The sequence below is a fragment of the Musca domestica genome, unplaced genomic scaffold (genome assembly GCF_030504385.1).
Source record: "Musca domestica strain aabys unplaced genomic scaffold, Musca_domestica.polishedcontigs.V.1.1 2, whole genome shotgun sequence".
NCBI classification, from domain to species: domain Eukaryota; kingdom Metazoa; phylum Arthropoda; class Insecta; order Diptera; family Muscidae; genus Musca; species Musca domestica.
In genome coordinates, this window is record NW_026712249.1 from 5902776 (window position 1) to 5930687 (window position 27912).

A 27912-nucleotide genomic window follows, 5' to 3' on the forward strand; every position below is an offset into this window, starting at 1 on the left:
CGGTAATAAATACCAAAATCGATTAATTGCAATTTTTTCTCCATAGCTGATAAATCGATTGGTCTGCAGTCGAACTACATACCCCTTTTAGCTGATACGGATACACTCACACCTACAAGCGAGAATATTTTATTGTGCTCTGTCGAATCTCTGTTAAGAAATAAGGAAAATTTTGTGCAAATAATTAATAAAAATGCCTCAAGCTATTAAGAAATAAAGAAAACCAAGTGAAAATATTGAAAATTCATTGAAATATTGTGAAAACAATCGGAGGAGGCTGGTTAAAATGATGCAAGGTATGGTACACACACAACACATTTTCTACGCCACATAAATGACATCCATCCATCCAGTGAGACCCGAGAGAGCAGATACAATTGCAGGCAGAGTGTTAGGTTGCTGCTTCTGTTTGCTGGCTGCCTGCCTGGTCATAGAGAGTGTTGTGAGAGTGAGTGAGTGTGTGTGTGTTGTTTTTGTGGGTGCGAGCGAGTATGTGTGTTCAGCGGGCGAGGGTGGGGGTACTACAATGAAATAATGTATAATGTATCTCTACTACTATGACCGACCGACAATTGATTCATCACAAGATATTAAAAAAACAACATTTTATTCCGAACGGACAGCAATAAGTTATTATTTTACGTGTGCGCGACTGTGATCGTAGCGTTACGGAAGAAAAAATATTTGAAATAGTTTTGTTTGTCTAAGGCAGTCAGTCAGTTAGCCAGCCAAGTGTAAGTGTTTATCTAAATAACAAAAAAAAAAAAAAAACGCGAAACAAAACGGCGACGGCATAACAACCAACTGGTCGGGTGAAGTAAATAGTTATCTGCAATGAAAGTTTTTGCTCGTATCCGTATCTTTGAAATCAGCATCTATCCAGATAACAAGAAGAATCGTTGTCGAGTGTGATCTGTTCGTCCCCATCCCATCGTCATCATCATTGTTGCTGCTCCCGTGTGCTATGACATTTAAATACAAACACTCACACACACACACATGCACATATATTTACATTTTTTGTGGAGAAGTAAAATCTTGAAATAGAGAGTAAGGACGGATGGGTGGATGGATGCAATGATGTGAGGCCACCAAGTCAGTGAAATTTGTTGTGGGGAACCCTAGTGTATTTTTAACGTTTGCAAACGTGATCTATTTTTGTTTTTCATGGTAGTGCAGTCTTAGAAGAAGACAAAATGGAATAGTATGTTGTCCCCTTGGGACGGAAATGTTCAAACTGCAACTTAATGTTTTTCTTCTGTGCTCCCTATAGATAGCGTCATCAGCACTCCGTCCACGCCGAACTCGTCTCTGTCGTCGCAGTCGAATCTGTATGGTTCGCCAAATACTTCGCCTGCCACGCCCACCCAACAGTCCAGTACACCACTGGTTGGCAATAATACGACAGGATCATCGGGCCATAAGAACAGTTTGAAAGGCACTAAATTTGCCAGGCGGGCTAGATCGTTTAAAGACGATCTGATATCTATGATGCGTACGCAAACCAACACCTTGGGGAGGTAAGTTTCGGATTACAATAAAAGAATTGAAAAAGGAAATGAAATATTTTGTTTCAGATCCCATTCTCCCCAAAGCCCCAGGCACAAAAATAAACCGCCACCCACGGCAGAGGAAGTGGCCAAATCATCGCAATCTCTCGACATTCATGTTAAGGACATAACAAATGCCTTGAAACATTTCAAGGATGTTATACTTAAAAAGAAACTGGAGGTTTTGCCTGGCAATGGCACGGTAATATTGGAGACAACCGCCTGCATGCTTTCAGGTAAGTTGAATGACAATCACCATACCCCCCCTTCTTTTGCCAATATTACCAAAATGTAATTAAAACGCCGTTGTCGTTTCCATCGCATTCACAATGACTAATAATTGCAAATATGTCGCTCTATGCCGCTTTTAGCTATTCAAGCGTATACGCTGAACGAAAACAACACCACTCTATTGTCGGCTACGCAACAAGTCCAGAAAACGTTGGGTAAACTGATCAAGCTTTGTGATGAAGTTATGCTGAGTGAAGATTCCGAGGAATGTGCTTCGTTGAGTAATGACAATGTGCGAGACATTATCGATTCATTTGCAGAAGCAGTGAGGGTGAGTTCGGAAGAAGAAGAGGAAGCAGAAAATTCATAATTGAGAACAAATATAAAATGTTTTCCCTTTCTTTTTGTTTTATTTTTTTTAGAATCTAGCCACATTGGCTCAAGAGAGTTTAAAGGAGCGTAGAGATTTTACATTTCAATATGATGTTAATGCTACGGAAGCCCAAACGCCGACGACAACAGCTATTGGTTCCAATAATACACACAATTTGTTAATGCGTCCCTCAGTAGAAGTTGCTGGACAACGTACATCTCTGCCGGATATAACATTGACACCAAAGTAAGTTGTAATGTTCAGGCCACATATAAAAATTCTATTCAAATCGCTGTTGCTTAAAAGAGCCTCCAGTTGCTGGATTACCGGACGGTACCATGGAAAATTGGGGATTTTGATAGAAAGCGCCCTCACCACACTTCGATCCTTTTGTAAAAAAACCCAAATCCAGTTATGAATAATGTCAGAATCGATCTCTTTTAAGAAGCCAAATGCATCGCTATTATCCTTAACCACCTACAGAAATGTACAAGGGTTGTACAAATGATTGGTCCGTAAAAAATGCAGAAAGTCTCCTCTGCTTATATACGTTTTTATGTTGAACCGACAGGTCGATGTTTGGAATCAGACAACATAGCCATCGATAATTTAGTTTGTGATGCACTTCAATGCTATATTAGTTGGGGTGAAGATGCACAACAACATGAAACGGCGTCTGCTTCTTTCAGAGACGTATGATCCATTAGATGACAATAATAAGTCACTTTGATGGCTCTCTGATGTGTCTTGAGTTTGTTTAAAAATCCATGTCAATAAGCCCAGAAGTTACATCGAAAAATTGTTTGAAAAGTTCACGTTATTGGATATTAAACGTCCTTCAAATGTTGTTTTTAAAAATTCACGTTTGTGGCTCTGAAAGGCTCTTAAGACATTGGATTTAAAAATGTTTGAAGCGTATATCAAAAAAAGCCATATGGCTAGACAGGGTATATATCATTTGAAATATTGGTTTTAGACCCTTGGTCTCTTTGGGCCAAATCCGTTTCAGTGGATCATTTGAAGTCGATTTAGCGATGTCCGTCCGTCTATCTGTTCGGCTGGTGCGCACTATAACTCTCGAAGGGACTACCTGATTTGATCCAAACTTGATACATCGTAAAATTATTGTCAAACTTCCACTCCACTCCTTCTGGTACCTCTCCCAAAAAATGTCAACATTTTTAAAGAAAAGAATTTACTGCACAGAAAGAGAAAGGATAATCCGATTTTGCTCCAACTTTGCAAATCCTAATATGTGGATGAGTGCTAGGTCGGGTGAGAAAATGGGCAATATCGTTTCACTCCATCAAGTACCTCCCCCATAAACGGTCAAAATTATGAATTATTATAACTCTTATAAAATGTGATGTGGGTGTCCGATTGTATTTAATTTACAGACATCACAATATTTTTACTAACCCAAGTTCTGCTGTGAGGATGGAATATATCGGTATGTTCCGGTAGGAACATGAAAAAATTAACAAAAAATATATACAAAAGTGCTGAAAAACCAGAAGGTAGTGAATTATCACTAAGAACTGTTTTAAACACCTTATAACTCCGAAATTAAACCCTTTTAAATTATTTTATTTATCTTTCTTTTTTCCTTCCAGAGAACGGGATATACTTGAAAAAACCACATCAAATCCCATGCATGCTTCATATAGTACTGAAAATATATTAAGAGACTCCAGTCCCCCACCAAAACCACCATTGCCTAATAGGTATATTTTCTTTAAGACCTTCAAAACAATTCCTAAACAAATATTAAGTAACAACTCTATTCTGTTATGCTTCAGATCACACAATCCTCCACCATTGCCACCAAAGAAAAACAGTCAACCCGTCAATCAATCGCTTACCAATTATGATACAAGTATCAATAGTTCAGATGCCGAATTAGGTGTGGATCAGTAAGTAGTTGTCAAATGTTAATTTGATTGGATTTTATGTTAATTTAAAATTGTTTTTTTCCCGGTTTGTTTTTGCTCTGCAGTCTAACAGTTCGTTCTTGTTCACCGGATGAGAATTCTAGTCAATGCTCTTTAGATCAATCCCGTGATGAAGAAGAATACCATGAATTCAATTTGGCCTATAGTAAGTTATCTAATCTAAATGTTGTCCATATAATCTATAGCTGCTCTAAATTGTTTATATTGTGTTAGGAATTATAATATCATGACAAGTTAAAAAAAAAGAAAGAAAGACAGAATAATGCGTAACATGATGATAAGATAGCATTACAAGCTAATTGCATATGCATTCTGTCATAAGGTTCTTCGTCACAATGAGGCCAGTCATATCTGTGGCAATTTACAAAGGTTATATTTGGCTACAAAAATGCCAATGTGATAAATAGTTATATTTATAAGTATTTGCTTGTGATTAACCGTGGAGATAAACCACATTTACCAAGAGCCACAAGCTAGCTACACCCACACACACAAGTAATGGTGTTAATAATGTAGATATAAATCTAAATTTAGGAATTAAAAAGTTTAACAAGACAGAGAAAATCCAATGGATTTCAACTTGCCAGAATACTATTAAAAATTAGGAAAAATACAGGGTGAGATAAAAAAACTGCACAAAATCAAGCGCCATAATTTTTACACTTTGTTTTTTTAATTTTATTAAATGAAAGCAAAAAATGTCGGAAATAGCATCAAATTTTAGAATAAGTATAGATTAGTTCGAATTGGTCACCTTTGGCACGAATTATGGCCTTCAAACGACTAATGAAACCGTCACACGCTGTCCGAATGTTGTTCTGCGGTATTTCGGCCCATTCCCGGCGATGCCCTTGGGTGATCGACACTTTGGGAATTTTTAGCCAACCTTCCTCTTAAAAATACTCTTAACGCAATAGTCCAACGGATTGGTATCCGGAGATTTTGGTGGCCATTGTGCGCTGGAAATGAAGCAAGGAACCTCACTTTGTAACCATTCTTGGGTGGCGCGTGCTGAGTGCGATGGTGCTGAGTCCTGTTGGAATGTCCAAGGTCTGCGGCCAAAATGTTTGCGTGCCCAAGGCTTTAATATGCCCTCCAGAATATTTTCGCGATAATATTCGGTATTTATTCTGATGCCACGGTCGATTAATACGAGCAGAGAGCGACCATCGACTGTTATGGCGGCCCACACCATCAGCATGGCCGGCGCTTGAGTTCTGGTGGCCAACCGAAGGTGCACATTTTCAGCTGACCTCTTTGGCAAGTAAACACGATCATTTTGTTTGTTTACAAACCGCTGAACAACGAATGTTTTCTCATTGGAGAAAACCAAATTCGGCAGTTCACCACTTTCGGCCAAGCGAAGCAACTCTTTTGAGTCTATTTTCTTTCTTTTGGGGTGTAAGTTCTCGCACTTTTTAGAATTTTAATGGATTTACCCCGTGCTCATTTTTCAATATTTGCCGAATGGAATATTGCAATATGCTAAGCTCACGAGCCATTTTCGACCACTGCGACGCGGGTTTCGATCAAGTCGTTCCTTTACTTTTCGAATCATTTCTGCTGATGTTGCTGTTTTCTTCCGTCCACGTCCACTTCCTTGACGTCGGGCTACGCTACCAGTATCAAAGAAGATTTATTCACATTTAAATTCTGGAGTGCTGTAACGATAGCCACTTGTGGTTTTCCAGGCAAATATGAATAAATCGTGACAGTGTGATTGAATTTCATCACGAATAACTTTTTTTCTGGAAAATTCTCACCAAAATGTTTTTGTACGCTTGTAAACAATATAATGATCTGTCTCTGGAATAATTTTAACAGCTGTCGGACGAGTGGCTTAAAAATGACAGCAGTCTGAAGTTGGTTGCAGTTTTTTCATCTCACCCTATATATGCGTTAAATGTTATAAAACGTTCTTAGACAGTTTGGTAGAATTTTAAAAATGCTAATCAAAATTAAAACTAAATTTAGAATATCTAGCGGAAGGTATTGGTGCCGGTGGCGGCGGGGCCTGCGGCAAAGACAATGGAATAAAAGCGGCCACCACTAGATCTGCTGAGAATCCGATTGAAAGCAATATAATCCAAAAATCTGGAAAATGTGACTTATCTGGCGGAGTCATCACCGAATTTGATGAGGAAATTGGCAAAACAGAATTGCGCAAAGTGAACAATCATCGCCATTCAAATGAATCGGGTATTTTGGTTTCGTTCTCTTAAAAAAAAAAATTATCTTGTTGTTGTAGAGACCAGACCACAACATGGTCATTGAGTACTACCACTGTTCTTATTGGATGCTGTGTTGTTGTTATTGTTTTGACTACTTAACACCCATTATAAACACGAATAACTTGTTTGTGACAATCTCTTTTTTTTTTGTTTGGTTTGTTTTACTAAAGTCATTTGTTTGTCCATTTTTATTTCTTAATTGCATGTTCTTTATTTTCTTTTGCATTTCCTTCTATGTTTTATGTTTTTGTTATTTGTATTATTGTTAATTAATAATTTATCCAAAATTTAATTATTCCAGGCTTTCATTCAAATTGTTCCATACGCACCTCAACACAGTCCTATTCAAAACACTCCTCCGATGTTAGTTTTCAATCATCTACCAAATCCAGTAACTCAACATCGGAGCTAACCTATATGTGCAGTAACAACAGCATCAATGAGGACTTCTTTCAACAACACCATCAGCAGCAGCAGATTAGTAGCACAAAGAAAACAGCTTCGGTATGCATATCGAGTACCAGTACGAGTAGTATATCGGAAACATCGGCACTGCGCATTTTAAACGATGATGAGCGGCGTATCTCGTCGCCCGATCAATTTGAGGCTGAGAAAAAGTTGTTGGAAAAATTTCAGGCAATGTCCACCACCAGCAGTAGCACAAGCAGTGCTATTGTCAAACAAAGCAATAGCTTAGATATAACCTCAACCGAGGATATACTGGCAACATTGACAAATGATATACCACCGGCATTACCACCAAAAACATCACGCCTTCCGAAAGTATCTTCGTATGACTCCGATACCCCCGATAAGTAAGTAAAGAACTTCCTTTATAATTCAAGGATATGTAGATAATTGTTTCGCTTGTTTTTCTATTCCTTAGCTCTACTGATATACCTGAATTACGTCGCCAAGTTCGAACGTTTCAATGGCAGTCAAAACACAAAAGTTTAGATCCTCGCCGTTTAGACATGCCGGCCGGCAGCTGCAGTGCCATTAACATGGGTTTAAATGGCCAACTAGAAGAGCCCCCACCTTTGCCCATCAAAAAGAAGCATAGTAAGTATTTGAAATGCTATTAGTTGCAAAATAAAAAAAAAAAAAAAAACATCATTGGTAGTGTTACACGGTACATTTATCATATCGAACGAACATTCATCGAACATTTTCAAATTTCCAAAGGTACACAATGAATGAAAACAGTATCCATGGGTGGTGCCCAATCCCATTTTCAAGCGTGTAATTTAAATTTTTTAACAGGGAACGTTTTTTTGGGAATTTTGCATACACCTAAAAGAGGAGAACATTTGCAATGAACTTCATCGAAAGATAGAAATCGGATACTTATAGTGGCAGGTGGAGTTTGGGCAGAAATTCTCCACATTCTCGTTAACCTGTATTGGAGGGAGTGACTGGCGCTATCTTTGGCGATTAAATACTTTCGTACGATACTCGGTCACCGTATGAGCTGGGAGACTGGTTGTCCATCTGATAGGATAGTAGGTAGCCTCAGAAGAAAGTACCGGTCACTCCATCGAATACTAATAGCGGAATTTGGAGAATATCCAACACAAGGTCTGTCTTATTCGAGTCAACCCACATTTCGATGAGCTCAACCTGACAGCAGCCACAATGTACTCTGCATTAGACCAAACAGAGACGACATGAATTTACCAGTTATTAGTACCGCAACATTTTCCACATTCCCGCTACGAGTATTGCATGTACTGCCTTGAACTTTGTTAGGAGACTTACTTCTGTCAAGTGATCGATTGAAGTCTGTTGGTTTCCGTATACTCAAATGAAATACAACGACCGTTTTTATATTAAATTAAGAATTCACAAACGTTTATTAAAATCAATTATACGAGCTTAAACTAGTACGCCTTGTCAGGTTGGCTTCGTATCTTCAACTCTTTTACATTTTTAAAATTCAGGGTTGTATCCGGGTTGCATGTAATCGTATATTTTCACATGTATGCAACAAAAGGTATCTACTACTACTTTTAACTTGACAACTCGGCCTTTCCTGACCTGAAGTCGTCCTCGGCTTCATCTTCGCTTGAAACATCCAATTCGGGGGAACATTCACACCATTTCTTCAACTTGTCGGAACTGAATACGGAACAGAATTTCCTATTCGTGATGTTTATTCCAGGAATGTCCTCTATCAGGTACCTGTCGTTGCCCAATACTCGTGCTATTATGTATGGACCTTTGTATTTAGGTTCTAACTTCCGGGATTCACCTGTCGCTGGTGGTTCATTCTGTATAAGGATCAAGTCACCTTCCACATACAATTTCGGATTCGAATGCTTGCTGTCAAATCTTTTCTTCCATCGTTCTCGTTCGCTTTTGATGTTTTCTGCGGCCATGATACGTTTTTCGTTGATGGAAATTTCTTCGTTTTGTACATCATCTTGTACAGCTGCTAACAATCGGTTTTGTATTAAGTCGGTGGGCTTGTAATCGAAAATCAACTCATTCGGACTGTAACCTGTTGTCGAATTTTTGGTTGAATTGATTGACCATTGTAAAACGTGAAGTGCCGAGTCCCAATCCTTCGGTTCTTCAGTGGTAGTTCGTAAATAAGACAGGATAAGTTGATTGACCCTCTCAACTTGTCCATTGGCTCTTGGTGTACGAACGGCATTCTTAATGTGTTGAATATTGTTTCGATCGCAATATTCCTCAAACATTTTTGACGTAAAAGCTGTCCCACGGTCCGAAATTATTCTTCGAGGTAAACCAAAGTATCCACTAACCTCATTTAAAACGTTGATGACGGGCAATGTCTTCGTATTCCTTACAGCTTTAATAACCACAAATTTCGTAAAGGAATCGGCGATTGCCACTATATGTGTATGACCATGCTTGCTTCTTATAAACGGTCCCAAGTGATCAATATGTACTTGCCTAAATGGTAGCGGTTCGACATTACTAAAATGTAGAGCTCCTTCGTGTTTACCACCTTTTGCCTTGTTGTAGCAACACTCTACACACGCTGCAATGTACTCCTTCATATATTTCCTCATGCGGGGGAACCAAAACGTTTGTTCGACTCGTGAGAGGCTTTTCTCCAACCCGTAATGGCCAATATCATCATGACAGTATTTAGCTATGCGCCATCGTATAGCCTTCGGTATGACCAATCGTAGTCCATTTTTCGTTTTCCGGTATAGTCGATGTTTTTCCAATAAGTATTCAGATTTTATCTGTTTCTCTTGCTCAGATTTCAATTCATTTCGCAGTACTCTCATAATATTCTTTATGTGGTCGTCGTTTAGCTGCATCGTGAGAATCCAATCATCGCTATCAATATTCATTATGAACCCTGCTGGTTCAATCTCCGTCTGTGGCTGATCCGGTGAACGGCTGAGAGCATCAACGTGAGCCATACGTGACCCTTGTCGGTGTACATACTCACAATCAAATTCAAGTAATTTCATCAGCCATCGTGCTACTCGAGGTTGTAATTCCTTCGTTGTCTTCACATTAGTAATTGCGGCACAATCAGTGACGATTCGGAATGGCTTTCCAAGTAAATATATACGGAAACGCTGCACCGTTTCAACCACAGCTAAAACTTCCAGCTCGTAACTGTGATATTTCGATTCCGTTTCAGAACAGTGGCGGCTAAAATAAAACACTGGTTGCCAATTACCATTACCATCGGACTGTAATAACACTCCTGCTAATCCGAGACTGCTAGCGTCCGTGTGCACCTCGTGATCTGCTTTCATATCGTAGATTGCTAAAACTGGTTCACTACACAAAATTTGGATTAAACTTCTGAATGCGTTTTCATGGTGTACGTCCCAACGAAATTTATTCTCTTCGCTCTTTCGTGTCAACATCGCAAGAGGTTTCGTAATGGCTGCATAATCCTTTACAAATTTTCGGAAGAAGTTAGTTAGGCCAAGGAATCGTCGTACTTCTGTTACATTCGTTGGTACCTTAAAATTTCTAATCGCTTTTACTTTTTCTTCTCCAGGTAAAATTCCGTCACGTGTAACTATGTGTCCCAAATAAGAAATCTTTTCGGCTAGGAACGAACATTTCGCCAATCGTAACGTGAGACCACATTTCTTAAGGATATCCAAAAATCTTTTTATTCGGTCCAGACCTTCATCGACTGTTTTACTGGGAATTATGACGTCATCCAGATACGCTAAAACTTCTCCTGGTTTCATAAAGCTTATAACTCGGTTCATCGTTGCCTGAAAAACTGCAGGTGCGTTTACCAAACCAAATGGCATCCGGTTGAATTCATAATGACCATCTGAAGTCACGAAAGCTGTGAACTTTTTCGATTCTTCCTCTACTTCAATTTGGTGGTAACCCATACGTAAGTCGAGTGTGGTGAAATAACGATTTCCGGCGAGTTGTGCAATCTGTTCATCCAGTACAGGCATAGGATGCGCTATACGTACGGTTATTCGATTCAACTGTCTATAATCTATACATAAACGGTGTTCACCATTTCTCTTCTCGACCAAAACAATTCCCGATGCATACGGAGAATTCGATTTCCTTATGATTTCGTTATCCAGTAAGTCTTTCACAATATTTGCCACAATAGGACGTTTGGCAAATGCTAGTCGATATGGCTTGCATCGTATTGGTTCTGGAGTAGTAACTTCGATTTCCATCTTCACTAAGTTACACTTACCCAATTCGCTTGACTTTTCTGAAAAACATTGTCGGTTTTCTTGAATGTTCAACTGCAACTTCTTATGCTCTTCAGATGTTAAGCCTTCGTTGATACTAATCGCATTTACGTTTTGCATCCAACACTCATCTCCTTCAATAATGGTGCGTCGACCTTTTTGGCATAAAACATCTCGACCTAAAAGAACATCATTCGGGATCATAGAATTTTCCACAACATAAAGGTTCACGTCGTAACTCGTCTCATCAATGTCAATTGGCACTTTAACCACCTTTGTGCACTCGTATTTGCCACCAGCAAAGCCATTTAAAACCATACTGCAATTTTCCGTTTCGCCAATTATCATTGCAAAACTTCGTCTGATCAGACTCCGATCACTTCCCGAATCAATAAATGCCTCAAACTCCTTGTCCTTTACTTTGACACGTTTACATAGTATTTCGTTGGACTTTACGCTGTCCCTTATATTGTTGACATTTGTGTTCAGGGTTTTTGTTGGACATTCACTTGCACCGTGTGAAGTCCGTTTGCATATCGTACATCTATTCTTCTTCTGTGGATCTGGGCAGTCTACGGCTTTGTGACCAGTATTACCACAATTAAAACATTTGAATTTATTCACTCTTTCATCGCTTTTCCTTTCTGGGGCAGTTCTATTTTCATTGCTACGTTTCGTCTTATTCGATATCGGGTTCAGCACTCTTCTTACCTCGTTATAACTACAGTATGCGTTGATGTCACTCAAAAGTTGATTACAGGTAATATACTCGTTAGATATTTTCTGCTTCAATCCTTGATCATTAATTCCGTTGACTATATGCCGTGCTATGGATGATTCATTTATATTGCCCCGTTTTCCAATAGCATACATTCTGTAATAATATTCCTGCGGCGTTTCGTCGAACTGCCGTTTTGTCTGTGCCATTTTAATGTGTACATCGGCTGCATTTACATTTTGAGGGAAATCTAAAAGAAATTTGTTAACAAACTGAGGCCAAGACAGAAATACCTCTTGCAGTGAGTCAACCCAATACTTGGCTGGGCCAGCCATTTTCTGTTGCACTGCAAATATAACTGATGCGTCGTCCCAGTTATAAGCTGTCTTCAATAATTCCACACGTCGCACGAATTGTGAAGGATTAATCGATTCTTCAGATGACGGATTAAACTCTGGCAAAAGTTGAATTATTTCCTTAACGTTCCCAAAGGGGTTGTGCTGAACATAACGTTGTGAAGGCTGCATAACTATTTCTGACTGCGGCGGCGCTGAATAGACACTTGTTGCAAATATCGGCGGTTGTAGATATGCGTTGTAGGGCTGCGTTGATTGAACATATCCATTGTTCGGCTGCGTGAACACTCCTGTCGGTGTTGCTGTTGTAAAATTCGAATGTGTCGTTATATGTGTTGGTACGTTGTAGCATGACGTCGCTACATTTTGCGTTGTATTTCGTGGAAGTTGAGCATGTCCGTGCAATGAAGGTGTAAACGTTGGTAAACCAGCAGAAGCACACGTGTGGACCGTTGGAATTGTTGACGTAGTCTGAAATGCACCAAAAGAAGTATTCGTTTGAACATACGATGGAATCGAACGTGATTCCGGTAATATTGTCACAACGTTTGCCACGTTTGGCAAGCTAGGCCGTGTGCCTTGCAGGGACATATTACCATCCGGTGTCGAAAACGTGTTCAAAGGGGATGATGCGTTGTTCGGCTCAAATTCTGATTGTCCACGTTGCTCCATAGATGAACGCAATTCAGTTACCATATCTTCCAAATGCGAAATTCGCTCCTGCATATCATGAGGAGATGCGAATCCGTGCAGCTCGCTTTCGTTGTTGACTTCAAGTCGTTCGATCAATTGCTTTTTGTTACCACTTTGAGAAACACCAATTTCTCTGCATTTCGCTTGCAACTGCTTAACCGTGCATTTGTGCAAATTCTCCATATTTCTTGTTGGTAGACGCTTCTTCCAATAAGACTTGTCGTATCCCACTTCTGAGAAAAATGTCAAGTGATCGATTGAAGTCTGTTGGTTTCCGTATACTCAAATGAAATACAACGACCGTTTTTATATTAAATTAAGAATTCACAAACGTTTATTAAAATCAATTATACGAGCTTAAACTAGTACGCCTTGTCAGGTTGGCTTCGTATCTTCAACTCTTTTACATTTTTAAAATTCAGGGTTGTATCCGGGTTGCATGTAATCGTATATTTTCACATGTATGCAACAAAAGGTATCTACTACTACTTTTAACTTGACACTTCCTACTGCCTACTACATGGGGGGAAAAGCAATCATCTAGGAGTGGACAATGAAGTTAGCCTTCGAAGAAAGTTCCAGTCACTCTATACTGATAGCTGCGGTATTATGGAGAATATCCAACACAAGGTCTGCCTTATTCGAGTCAACCCGCATTTCAATGGGCTCAACCTGACAGCAGCGCCAATGCACTCTGCATTAGACCAAACAGAGACAACGGGAATTTATCGGTTATTAGTACCACAATATTGTCTGTGCAGGCCATTGCTTTAATTAGCGTAGAAGGAGTTCATTTATGACCAGAAGCCATAGTAAAGGAGAGAGCACTCCTTACTTTTGTGTGTCGACAGTTTTACGTCTGACGTTCCCATAATCCAATCAATGAGGAGAAAGTAGGAAATTCTTCTATAAAAGCCTTATGGATTGACTCCAGCTTTAAAAAAGTAAACAAAATCCGCATTTTTATATCTACATCCGACCAACTCTTGATTAGTTCAAAATTCAATGATTTTCTTATGTGCAAAATTTTGAACGAAATAGAACATTTACATTCAATTTTATGCTAAATCACAAATTTCGATAAATCTCATGATGTGTGTAATTTGAAGGAAACCTATTTCGTATTTTATGATAATTTGGTTATACAAAACTTCGACCCTTTGTGGGAGAGGTACCAGAAGGAATGGTCCGATATCTACAATCTATATAACAGATTTTGTATTTATAGAAATATTGAGATGTGCCAAGTGTGAATGGAATCGGTTATAAATTTCGCGTTTTATGAGCTTCATGGATATTCAAAATTTTTAACCTTTATGGGGGAGGTACCAGAAGGAGTGGACAGATATATACCATCTTCACATCACATAAAAATATTGTGATGTGTCTAATTTGAAGACAATCGGACTCTTACATCACATTTGAACCTTTGTGGGGGAGGTACTTGATGGCGTGGACGGATATTGTCTGTTTTCGCACCTGCGCTAGCACTGATAAAAATATTAGGATTCGCAAAAATGGGGCAAAATCGGATTATCCTTTCACTCTTTGTGCAGTAAATTATTTTGTTTAAAAAATTTGGCATTTTGTGTTGGAGGCACCAGAAGGAGCGGACCGATATTGCCCATCTCCGAACTCGATCTAAATTTGACATTAATAATACGATGTACCAAGTTTGGATCAAATCGGATACTCCGTTCGAGAGTTACCGTGCGCACCAGCCAGTCCGACAGACGGACGGACGAATGAACATCATGCCCTTTTATATCAAAACTTGCCGTTTGAATGTTAAAGATTTCGAATCGCATTGTAGCTAAAAGAAATTCTATGAATGTACTTTTTTTTTTGGAAATTTACTGTCAATTACATTATAACTGGATAACTTGAACATAACCAACAATAAATTTGCAATCAAAAACACCTCTTGCAGTCACATCACTCATAAACTCCAAAACATAAATTCAATACTCAATCAGAGACAGACCAACCAACACCACTCTCTCCCCAAGAAGACCAACAACATCTCAGTCCATATTAGAGATCAATATTTGTTAATAAAAAACGAAAATTGTCGATTGTAATTGTTTCTTGTACGTTTGTTTTCTATATTTTTCTCAAACTTTTACAAAAAACCAAAACAAAAAAAAAATAATTTGCTACGTTTCAGTGTTTCAAAGTGTGGCATTTTCAGGTAAGTATTACAACAACAACAACAGGCATCATAACTTGTTGCGCATTGAAAAAAGAAGGCCACCCAACGCTCCGTAGTGATGTAGGCAAACAATTCAAAAATCGCTTGACCTACCCCTAGGCAATAGCAATAATAAAAATGAAAATTGGATAAACAAATTTAATTGTATTTTTGTTTTGTTCCCCGAATGTTGCAATTAATGCTAATGTTTATATTTATTGATTTTTGTAACACATCTAACATACATACTAATATGTTTTTTATCTTTCTCTCTCTCTGTTTCTTTTTTGTTTCTTCCTCCTCCTATTAAAAAAACACAAAACAGTTTTGGCTTATATGGAAATATGTTCGGCATCTACACAACGTCATACTGTTCATGCTTACAACTTGAACAGAAACATAACACACAGTCAAACAATGAAGTATGTTGAGCTATTTAAAGTGTAAACCATCGGTACTAAATTTTATATTCTTTTCTTGTCCAGTATTGCTACCACATTTGCCCAAAAAGATTTGCAGGAGGTGCCACCAGCATTACCGCCCAAAAACTATAAGCAATGGAAAAATTCATCAACGGCAACAGCGGTAGGAAGTGGTGGCAGCTCAGCAGCGGTAGCAGCATCAACATCATCATCATCCTCTTCACCGATACCACCACCGACAATTATTACAACACCACCCCCTAGTCCAAAACCTTCACATTTGACATCAGATCATCGCATCTTGAGTCTGTCGGGTGGCAATGAAATAATGTCAACGGTATCTGAAGAAGTGGGCGATCAGTATGATGATGACACAGGTCTGATACATTCACATGAATTGCAAAATGTCTATGATACGTCCATGCCAAGAACACCAACATCACCTACGCTGGATAAGATGGGTCCGAATGGTGATTACTCGAGTGAAGTGGAGGAAATGGTCAATTACAATAACTGCAATAGAATGGTAAGTATTCATTATTGAGGAATGTTATATAGAGCATTAAGATGACGGTCTCCATGGTAGAATGCTCGAGACAAAATTAGCCATTCTATAGACACTGGGTGGGTATCTATGAAATATATAAAAGTGCCAAACGTAGGGGACGAGCAAAGCTAATTAAAATTTAAAATCCACGTATGGAACTATCTTTGCAGATTTGTCTAACTTCCCAAATCGACTCAAGGCCATTAAGTACGGGAATTAGAAAATCTACAGATTCCTTATTCATTATAACCCTGAGGGTATAAAACCTCACCTATATGGCTAGAGAGGGTATATATCATTTGATACGACCAAAAGTGTCTCATCGAAATAACGGTTTTAGTCTGTAGGTCTCTTTGGACCGAATCCGTTTCAGGACATTTGGAGTCGACCTGGGGCAGTATCCGATTTGATCCAAACTTGGTACATTGTAATATATTAAGCTTAGATCGAGTTCGAAAAAGAAAATTTACTGGTATTAAGATGGAATATATCGGTCCACTCCTTCTGGCATCTCCCCCACTATAGGGTCAAAATTTTGAATATTCATGAAGCTCGTAAAACACGAAATTAACATCCGATTCCATTCAGACTTGATGCGTCTCCAATTAACATAAGATCTGCTATAAAGATGGTAGAGATTGGACAATTCCTTCTGCTACCTTTCCCATAAGCGGTCAAAGTTTTGAATATCCCAGCGATCATAAAATCGGAAATAAGCTTGCGGTTTTCGTCAAATTACACACATCACAATATTTCTATTGAGCTAAGGTCTGGTGTGATGATGGAATATATGGGTCCACTTCTTCTGGCACCTCCCCCACGAAGGGTCAGAATTTTGAATATTCATGAAGCTTATAAAACGCGAAAATAATTTCCGATTTCATTCAGACTTGGTACATCTCTATATTTCCATTAACACAAAATCTGTTGTAAAGATGGTAGAGATCAGACCATTCCTTCTGCTAACTTCCCCACAAAGGGTCAAAGTTTTGAATAACCAAAACGATCATAAAATTCGAAATAAGCATCCGGTTCTCTTCATATTTCAAACATCCCATTATTTCTACTAACCCAAGATCTGCTGTGAAGATGGGATATTTCGGTCAACTTCTTCTGGTACCTCCCCCACAAAGGTTCAACATTTTGAATATCAATGGCTCTCATAAAACGCGAAATTAACATCCGATTCCATTCAGAGTTGGTACATCTCAACATTTCCTCCCACACATAGCGTTCAAGATTTTAAAAAATAAAACTATCAAAGAAAGCGAAATAAGCATCCATTTTTCTTTAAATTTTCCAGTACCAAATATATTTGCTAACACAAGATATATATCTGTCAACTCCTTCTGGTACCTTACCCACAAAGGGTCACAATTTCCAATTCCTTTTGTTTCCACATTTTCCAAAAAATTGCCCGGATATGTACATGTAATATTGTAATATTTATATCAGGTTCCGAAGCCAACTGCTTCCCATGAAGAGTCAACAGTTTGAATAATCATAACTCAAGGTTGGGGTACACATCTGTCGGCAAAACCGACTGATAGTAATTTACATGTTTTGTACCTCTTTCGGGTCGATGCCTTCGTGGGTGGTAGGGTTGCCCGCATGGTTTCTGCCAGCTCCTACGTGGGTGCGTCATACCGATGTAGGACCAAGGCATCGGTAACGGCCGACGTAGATCCCTCTTGGGAATGTGGCGAGTGTTCCCTATAGTTTTTTAAGGTGTCTCACCTCTCTCCGACGATGAGATGAAAGTGATATCAAGTTCCTCGTCGGATAGAGGTGAGTCATTCCCAAAACCAGAGGAAACACTCCCCTCACTAAGTCTCAGTGTTTTTGTTCTCTCCAGAAGGGCGGTCAACTGTTCACTCGTTTGGTGAATGCGGTCGCCGATAACGTCTCTGTACGTCAGAATCATGTCGTCCTCTCCCAAATTTAAAATTGGGAGAAAACCTTTATGTTTTCTCCATAAACAAATCGGACTGTGGAGGAGACGAGGTCCGCCATGGCATAGCCTCCCTACGATGGAAAGGACTTGACAACTAAACCTGCTACTCGCTGAGACGCCCAGGTATTAGTAAGGCACTTTAGGTTCATCCTGATTAGCTGTAAATTCTTATCAATGTACCGGCATTATAAACTGTGGATCACATCATTTATACCATTGGTCCTAAAGATCTTTCCTTATACCATTACTATTAAATAACCATTTCTATTGTGTTCTCTTCCAATTTTTCAGAGTCCTCTATCGACAGAAGAAATCAATCATTTACCAAATATTTTGGAAGAGGTTGATGTAAGGCCATATTTAATATTCAAAAAAGAGAATGAAGAGGGTCCCGATGTTAAAGGAGGCTATATTGATGCTTTAATTGTGCACGCTAGTCGCGTCGAAAATGTCACCGACAAAGGTTAGTATTTAATGGCATTTTATTTCAGCCGATTTTAAGAGTTGTCTTCTAATCACCCAATTTTTTTGCCTTTCTACAGTTTTCACTGAAGCATTTATTACAACTTTCCGCACCTTTATACAACCCATCGATTTAATTGAAAAACTAACCCATCGTTATACGGTATTCTTTTGCCAATTAAACGATCCAAAGAAAAAGTCAGCCAATGAAACGTTCTCATTGCTTGTTAGGGTTTTAAATGATTTAACGTAAGTATAGCAACAGAGATAAAGATTTTTTAAAATTTTAATTGTTTTTTATTGTTCTACAGTTGCACGGATTTAACCTCTCGCAACCTGCGTAACTTGATTGTAGAATTTGTGTATGAACTGGTATGTGCCGGGGAATTATATTGTGCAAAATTATTACATAATAAATTTGTTGAAAAGGTAGGAACTAAAAATAATATTTGGCATAATAATCCTGGAAATCTAATTTGGAGTCTTCTTTACCTTCCAGTTTAATATTTACAATGAATCACGTATGCCTGCCTATCCATCCACTGATATGTTTTCTATAGTCAGTGCCCAGCCTAGTTTATTGGATTTCAAGGCCATGGAAATTGCCAAACAAATGACTCTGTTAGACGCTGAACTATTCCAAAAAATCGAAATACCCGAAGTTCTAATGTTTGCCAAAGACCAGTGTGAAGAGAAATCACCAAATTTAAATAAATTCACGGAGCACTTCAACAAAATGTCCTATTGGGTACGTTCGAAAATCCTAACGTTAAACTGTGCCAAAGAGCGTGAGAAATATGTGGAGAAATTTATAAAGATCATGTCACATTTGAAGAAGATACACAATTATAATTCATATTTGGCCTTATTGTCTGCGTTGGACTCTGCACCCATCAGAAGGTACGATGGCACTAATGCGACTGAGAGTGGGAGGCAATAAAATTAAAATTTTGTTTTATTTTCAGACTCGAATGGAATAAATCTATTAAAGAGACGTTGAAGAATAATTGCAATATAATCGATTCAAGTTCCAGTTTTCGAAATTATCGTAAGGCATTGGAGGAAACATCACCACCCTGTATACCATATATGTAAGTCAGATATTCAGATATTAAATTCTTTGATAATAGCTACATAGCAACAGACGTGAATTAAAAACAAGTTAAAAAGTATCAGTCGGTTTTGCGAAGGGCATCTATTGACAGAAGGTTCTCTCATATGTAAGACCAACAGATTTTAGGTCAGAATAATTTCCCCTAACTTTATATAACATACCACAAAGAGTGGGCAGATATTGTCCATCTTCACACCGGACCTTGCGTTAATAAAAATATTGTGATATGTAAAATTTGAAGACGATCCGGCTCTTATGTTACATTTTATTAGAGTTTTAATTATTCAAAATTTTGACCTTTTGTGGTGGAGGTACATGATGGAGTGTACTGATATTAACCATTTTCGCACCTGACCAAGCACCAATGGAAATATTAGGATTTGCAAAGTTTGCAGCAAAAGCGGATTATCCTTTTTCTTTTTGTGCAGTAAAATATTCTTTCTTTAAAAATTTCGACCTTTTGTGGGAGAGGTACCAGAAGGAGTGGACCGATAATGTCCATCTCCGAAATCGTTCTAAGTTTTATAATAATATTACAATGTACTAAGTTTGGATGAAATCGGATACTTCCTTCGAGAGTTATGGTGCGCACCAGCCAGACAGGTAAAGAGACGGACGGACATCGATAGATCGACTGCAAATGACCTGAAACGGATTTGGTCCAAAGAGAGCTAGGGTCTAAAACCGGCTAAAAAGGGAAATTCAGACCGGAATTGTTATTCATGATTGGGCTGATGAATAGTCCCACGAGCCGGGACCGAATATAAATTGCAAGGCATTTAAAATTACTTTTTATTTATTTATTTCATTTATAATTCATACATTTTATTCGTTTATGCTTTTTCAGTGGCCTTGTTCTTCAAGATTTAACATTTGTACATGTGGGTAATCCCGATTACTTAAAGGATGGTGTGGTGAATTTTTCAAAACGTTGGCAACAGTACAAAATTATTGAAAATATGAAGCGTTTCAAGACATGGTAATTAAATTAATTAAAATAATAATTTCTAATATACATAATTGTGGAACATTTTATTTTTAATTAAAATAATAATTTCTAATATACATAATTGTGGAACATTTTATAAATATTGAAGTGAATGTCTTTCTAATATCAATTCTCTCTGTCCCTTTTCCAGCTCATACACATATCGACGCAACGAACGTATTATTCGATTTTTTGAAAATTTCGAAAACTTCTTGGGCGAAGAGGAAATGTGGCAAATTTCCGAAACAATAAAACCCAGAGTTGGTAAACGCATGGTTGTAAATAATTAATTGTTTTTATCGTAAAATTTAGCAGAACAAAACACACAAGAAAAACACACACAGAAATGAAAACGTCGGGCAAAGCAACATTACAAAATTTTAAATGGAGATGAATTACAAATTTCCAAATACAACAGAGCATAATGAAAGTGAGCTGCTGCTGGTTAGCTGGCTAGCAATTCAATCGAGTGTATGAATGAAACAAACAAACAAAACAAATGCAAACATAAACAAAAAACTGTATTCTATAAACAAAACAAGATAATCTAATAACAAAAAAGAAAAAAAGAAAATCTAAAACTACTTGCACAACGAATGATGTGAACGATGGAAAAATGGTTTAATTTTAAAATTAATGTTATATATTTTAATTTTTTTTTTTTTTCGAAAAAACTTCTTTTGCTGTTACAAAGCAATATTTGTTTTTGTAATACTACAAAAGGGCTTAATGAATTGTGTGTTATAATGCAATGCCTACAATAGCAATGGCGAGATCCAGGAAGTATTTGATTTAAGAATTCGATTGCATTTTTTCTGGAAAAGATGGGGATTTTTTTACTTTTTACTATCCACCTTGTAAAGGTAAGCTAAATGCAGTTCTTCAGCGAAGATTCTTGTTTTCTGGTGCTCATTTGAGGCCTCAATGAGTCGATCTTTTCTTCTTAAGTAAGTAGAAATGTCCGTCGAGAGTCACCGAATCCCAAAGTTCGTAGAGTTTCACCGCTTCAATGACAACATTATTTGGCGTTGCAGTCCATTCAGTCATCCTCCTAATTGCAAAGCTGCAAAAACCGCGAATAGTAATTTTTTACTATGCACCTTGTAAGAGTATGCCATTTGAAGCCTCTCCAGCTTCATATTCAATGCCGAATCCCGAATCCTGTGATGAGAATTGAATGGTGGCCCATATCGGTTCGCTTCAGTCGTCCTCCTAATTTAAACGTTTCAAAGACCTCAAATAGTAATGTTACTATCCTCCTTATAAGAGTAGGCCATTTGTAGCCTCACCAGATTTGCATTGAGTATGCCGAATGCCACATGCTGCTTGAGAAACGCTTTTTCGAAGTTCCTGTGATGAGAAATGAATGGAGAATTTGAAGCCTCACCAGCTTCATACTCAATGCCGAATCCCACAGGATCGAAGACCAGAATCGCATTTAGAGCTGCTTGAGAAATACTCTCTCGATGTTCCTGCGATGAGAATTTAATGATGGTCTATATCGGTTCACTTCAGCTGGCTACTTTCACAGAAATGGTAAATATTTTGAACAAATCCTGGGGGTGGCACCAATTGTATTCAAACTTCAAATATCGTTCGTATATCAAACTCAGAGGTAGATTATCGGTCTACCTAGCTAAGGACAATGACAAAAATAAATGAAACGTCACAAACTCCCCCCAAAAATTAATTCAACCATAGATTCACCATTTCCAGATTCCGTCTTTATCACCCTTAATACAAATGAACTCACTAATTTTCTTTTCGAAGAACAGCCTACATTTAAATTCTGAGACTAGGTCTAAATGTTTGAAAATTCCATCTTAACCACACTCTAGTATTTGACAAAATTATTCAAAATGCAATCATTCGATGGACACAGACACACAATTTCATAATTTTCTTAAAACCCCAATTTTTTGTGAAAATTTTTAAGAACGAATATTTAAAGTAACAGAAAAAGAAGTACGTTCTTTTAATGAACACATGATTTTCAAAATCATGTAATTCAAAAACAAACAAAAAATAAATTGATAAATCTCTGTTTTTTATTAACTATTGTATTGTAAGAAACTCGGGCACTTTTCTAAAAAGTTGCACAAAACAAAACTGCTTTTAAACATAAGTTATACTTGACTATTTTTGTGGACAATTTTCGTTATATTTTTCGTAATATACTCTGTGAGAATCGTTGTCATTCATATTAAGACACCACCATTTAAAATCGGCATTGTCATCCAAGAAAACATTGAATAATTTGAAATGCATGAAGATGTAAAATATGTTTTTTTTTTTCAATATTCTCTAAAACAAGTATTTTTTTATAACTCGGAAATTGGAAGTAAAAGGTTTCAGAAAAAGAATAGTTTTCATTTCTGTAATCATTTGCTACCAGGTTTCGATTGAAACTCACCTAGAACAGTTTATATTTTAAATCAATGCTAAATTTAAAATTCAGACACACACACACACACTCAAAACAAAGAAACACAAGGAATTAAGACTGTCTTTTTAGATGTAAATACATACATAACACATATATGTATATGAAATATATATATATATATTTGAAAAATATATATTTACTACTTGTATTCTTCATGTATAGTTTCAGTTATTTTAAATAGAATTTTGTTTTTCCAAAAAGTACCCGAACCCTAAAAGTTTTGTTTGTTTCATGACTATTTTGTACCAAAAAAAGGAGAAAATCACAAAAAATATGTATTACTTCAATTGTATTATAAACAAAGGAAATGTTCTATCACCCGACCCTCCCGTCAAATATAAAAATGATATAAATTGTGTTTTATTAGCATCATGTATTGCATTGTCTTGTATTTTGTTCTCTTTGTTAAATTAGCCATTGTTTTTTTTTTTAGATATCTCAAATTAAGTGTCGCGCTGTAAAATTTAACGAAAGTTTTAAGAAAGCATTTTTTTAGTAAATAATTTATTATTTCTTCTAAGAACAATGTCAGAAAATCAATCGCCTAATTAATTATATTTTATGTGTATATATACATACATGGTAAAACACACACACACATGGACACAAAATTTTATTATGCTATCTATACATACATATATATATTAAAAATATTTATATTAATTTATTTTATATAAATTATAAGTAAGAGATTTAACACTTTTTTAAGAAAAGAAAGAAAACCTACAAAAAAGTGATGTTTTTTTTTAATTTTTATACTCAACAAAAATGTCAATCAAAACCCACAACACACACACACAAAGAGACCCAATTGACATCAAGGTCCATTATATATCACCGTACAACACACACTGTCTTAGCATATGTTGTTAAGTACGCTTTGAAATAATACTATTTCCAGACTTATTCTAAAATTACTTTGTAATTACTAGTCTGGGATGTTAGCTTTAACGGATTTACATTTAAAGTTTGGTGAAGGAGAGTAATTTGGCTAAGAGTTTTTGGTTTGTCCTAAAATCCCACAGAAAATCGATTCGGTTGAACAAGAGTGTGAAAGTATTGAAAGCATTATTTAAATGAAAGATGATTTTTTAGAAATTTAAAAAAAAACATAAAACTCAGAAAAAACCAAAGATCTTTTCTTGAATTCCTAGTAATGTTTGAAGATTACAAAAACAGCAAATTCTGTGTTTTTGCTATCAAATTTCAAGTTTTATTTAGAAAAAAATTAAATGGAATCAAGTAAAAAAGCAGCTAAATTCGGCTGGGCCGAACTTTTGATACCCTCCACCATTTCGAAGGAACTTGAAAAATTTCAAAAAAAAAAAAAACTTCCGGAAACTACCAATTAAATTATACCTGTTATAACGTGGACGAAATCATCATCATTTATCATAGGCTATAGTACCCATTACGAACTTCAAATGCGAAATTTGAAACGATTCCGGTGAATAATGTTGCTGAAATCGTCAAAATACCGCCTATCGGTAGGTACCGTTATATGGGAGCTATACAAAAAATTGAATCTACATTCAAAAAGTTTTGTCATAGGCTGTAGTACTCATTATGAACTTGAAGTAATTCGCTAAAATCATGAAAATACCTAATATCGGGAGGTACTGTTGCATGGGGGCTACACGAAAAAGTGGACCGACATGGCCCATTTACAAACTTAACCTGCTTACTGATAAATTATGCATATATGACAAAGATATACAACAGGCGTTAAATTTGATATTTTAGAAGTTCAATAAGTTCAATCCATGACCCCAAGGTGTGGTATTTTCAAAAATTTTGTCTATACCAATCCAAGGCCCAAAGACGTGGATTTTTATACTCTACACCACAAGGGAAACGTGTTTGGGAAACGAGATAGACCCATAGTTCCTTTTAATGATCTGCAGGTCGCATTTATTTCCCGATTCAGATGAAATTTTGCACAAGTCATTTGTTTGACCCAAGGACGAGCCCTGTTGAAATTGGAGATAATCGGTCAAAATTTAGATATAGCTTCTATATATAACTTCATCCGGTTTGCCTTTATTGTGCACCAAACTTGTAATATCAGTTCGAATAGTACGGAATTTTGCACGTACGACCAAATGTGGCCTGAAAATAAGTATAGCAAATTTGATCGAAATCGGCTCAGATATAGCCACATCCGATTTGTTATTTTTGTCGTCCGCAACCGTAATAAGCACTCTGCAATAACTATATTTTGGAAAGCTCAGAAATACCTTTGCTAAATTTTATCAAGATCGGTTCAAATTTGGATACAGCTCCCACATATATATCTTCCTCCGATTTGCCTTTTATTGTGCACCAAACGTGTAATTTTCGCCCAAATCGGATTGAATTGGGCACTTACGAACAAATTGAACCTAGAAACAAGTCGATTCAGATATAGCTATAGGTCCCATAAATATTGTTCATCCGATTTGTAATATTTGTTCTCCACAACCGTAATATGCATTCCGTAACAACGATATTCGGGGAAGTATATCAAATATAGCTCAGGAATACCTTTTCCAAATTTTATCGAGATCGGTTCAGATTTGGTTATAGCTCCCATATATATCTTTATCCGATTTCAAGTTAATTGTGCACCAAATTTGTAATGCAAGCCTGAATTGTAAAAGGTGAATTTAGTAGAAATCGATTCAGGGGAGGATATTTCTTTGGACTTTAAATGGATTATGTAAAGATTGTTTTTAAGACTCCTCCAAGGCCTAAAGTCGTGGATATTTTTCTAGACTCCTTCAAGTACCAGGGGCTTGGATTATGTAAAGATTGTACCAGGTACCAGGTGATTGGATTATGTTAAGACTGCTCCAAGGCCTAAGGTTGTGGATTTTTTGACAATTTTTTTCTAGACTGGATTTTCTAGTTTTTTTTTTTTTCTAGGCTCCTCAAAGACTGGATTTTTTTCCAGACACTTTCAAGGCACTGGGGCTTGAATTTTCTAAAGATTTATTCTAAATTTGTCATTCTAATTGCAACACCTCCAAATTGTCTTCTCTCCAAGACTCCATAAAGATTTTATATATTCATGATCAGCGCTAAATTCATCGCGATTTAATCACATCCAACCGTTTGTTGACATCAAAATAGAAGCCATACTATTAAAGATACAATTTTGAAAATTTTGTTGGTATTGAAAATGGTATATTTAGGACGTAATTACCAACAAATTCAATTCAGTTTTTGGTATAGCTCCCACAAAACCATAACTTCTATTCTTGGCATTGCCAACAACCAACCAACCAAATGTCACCTTTCACCTAAAAAGAAATGGTCAGTTCAAGCACGCAAATGTGGTCTATCCGAAATACATTTAAGAACTGAGCTGTCAATGACGAATTTGTAATCTGTTCCAGAACTGCAAGAATGTAAAATGTTTTATTTCGATAACCGATTTCCCCTTTATGGATTGGGGAAAAATTGCAAAATTAGTAGATTCTTGCAGGTTATGGAACATATTTGTAATTCGTCATTGACAGCACAGTTCTTAAATGTATTTTGCCAAATTGGATTGAAATTTTACTACCTTCATGGATTTCAATTAATGGATTCCCTTTGCCCATTTTACACTGGCCAAATGCTAATGTTTCAATTCCTTTTTCGCTTTTTGATGTATTCTCCAAATATTTGTCATCCAAGAGCCTCAGAAAAAAAATACGTAATTGGCCCCTCAGAAAGCTTACGAACCTATTAACAACTGTATGCTAAGATATATGTACGTAAATTCATAAACAATTTTAAATTGTAAATTTTGTGTAAGAAAAAAAAAAAAAAACAAAAAGTGGATCACAAAAACCAACAACCAAATTAAAACTTAATTCACCATCACCACCATAAACGCCTTCATGATTCAGCTGTAATGCATTTTACAAATAATTGTTTTTAGGTTTTTAGTTCCATATTAAAAAAAATGTATACATAAATATATATAAAAAATTGTTTGTTATTAATTTTGTTTTTAACTGCATTCTCGTTTTTGTCTTCTTTTGTTTGGTTACTGTGCAATTTTTCCTAAACTTAATTCCTAATCCTTCTTCCTACACCACCACTACCACCACCTAGCATGTAGATGGAATCTATAACCTATTGAGAAGTATAGCAAAAAAACCATCAAGTGATGAATACAAAAGAAAATTAAACAAAACAAAAAGTATATTGTTAAAGAAATAAACACACACACATACACACTATACATTCAACAAATTACAATATTCTAATGTTTAAAAAGAAATTACTACTCTGTATTAAGTTACAAATAACAACAACAGCAACAAATACAAAACCGAAATAATATATGAAATATACATTATATGGCATATTAGAACAAATTTACTAATATATCATCATTAATATGGATGAAATAAAAAAAAAAAACAAAAACAAGAAAACAAACTGAATAGAACAAACATAACAAAAAAATAAATAAAAATGAGATTTAATTGAATGTACCAAAAAAGGAAGTGTGTTCTTATTACAGCTAAGTCAAAGGGATGCGGGGCTTGTTACAATAATGACATATTGACATCTCTGGCGTCTCTTTGGATGCTACAGGGGGAGACAAAAATACTACAACAAAGTCAAACGCCAATTTTTTTTATTGATTTTTTTTTTTAATTTTATTGAATGAAAGCAAAAAATGTCGGAAATAGCTTTAAATTTTAGAATAAGTTTAGATTTGTTCGAATTGGTCACCTTTTGCACGAATTATGACCTTTAAATGGCCAATGAAACCGCTGCTGTCCGAAAGTTGCTCTGCGGCATTTCGGCCCATTCCCGGCGAAGCGCTTGCTTGAGGTAATCGACACTTTGGTATTTTTAGTGCCAACCTTGCTTTCCAAAATACTCCAGACACAATAGTCCAACGGATTGGTATCTGGATATTTTGGTGGTCATTGTGCGCTGCAACCTCATTTTGTAACCATTCTTGGGTGGCGCGTGCTGAGTACGATGGTGCTGAGTACTGTTGGAATGTCCAAGGTCTGTGGTCAAA

The 27912-nt window shown here is 36.8% G+C and overlaps 1 protein-coding gene across 5 annotated transcripts; it reads left to right on the forward strand.

Moving 5' to 3' along the window:
* On the forward strand, positions 1–27378 carry LOC101891142 (guanine nucleotide-releasing factor 2). 5 transcript variants are annotated; one of them, XM_059121719.1, is made up of 21 exons: positions 1–296; positions 1274–1520; positions 1578–1786; positions 1922–2112; positions 2204–2400; positions 3768–3878; positions 3954–4067; positions 4151–4251; positions 6081–6305; positions 6639–7152; positions 7224–7399; positions 14945–14968; positions 15294–15390; positions 15454–15916; positions 18183–18354; positions 18434–18602; positions 18665–18782; positions 18853–19253; positions 19319–19444; positions 20315–20446; positions 20607–27378. In XM_059121719.1, exons 1-21 carry the CDS (start codon positions 287–289, stop codon positions 20743–20745), a joined length of 3936 nt encoding a protein of 1311 aa, XP_058977702.1. In that variant the 5' UTR covers positions 1–286; the 3' UTR covers positions 20746–27378. The 5 variants fall into 5 exon arrangements, with proteins under 5 accessions (XP_058977702.1, XP_058977703.1, XP_058977705.1 ...); XM_059121721.1 differs by lacking the exon at positions 1–296 and adding an exon at positions 534–734; XM_059121723.1 differs by lacking the exon at positions 1–296 and adding an exon at positions 785–1204.
* Positions 27379–27912: the final 534 nt, after the last annotated feature.

Excerpts from the sequence above, each read along its gene's own strand:
- LOC101891142 (XM_059121719.1), top strand. Across the intron at positions 3,879-3,953 it reads AAACCACCATTGCCTAATAG|ATCACACAATCCTCCACCAT; the intron begins GTATATTTTCTT and ends GTTATGCTTCAG. Across the intron at positions 18,783-18,852 it reads ATAATAAATTTGTTGAAAAG|TTTAATATTTACAATGAATC; the intron begins GTAGGAACTAAA and ends TTTACCTTCCAG.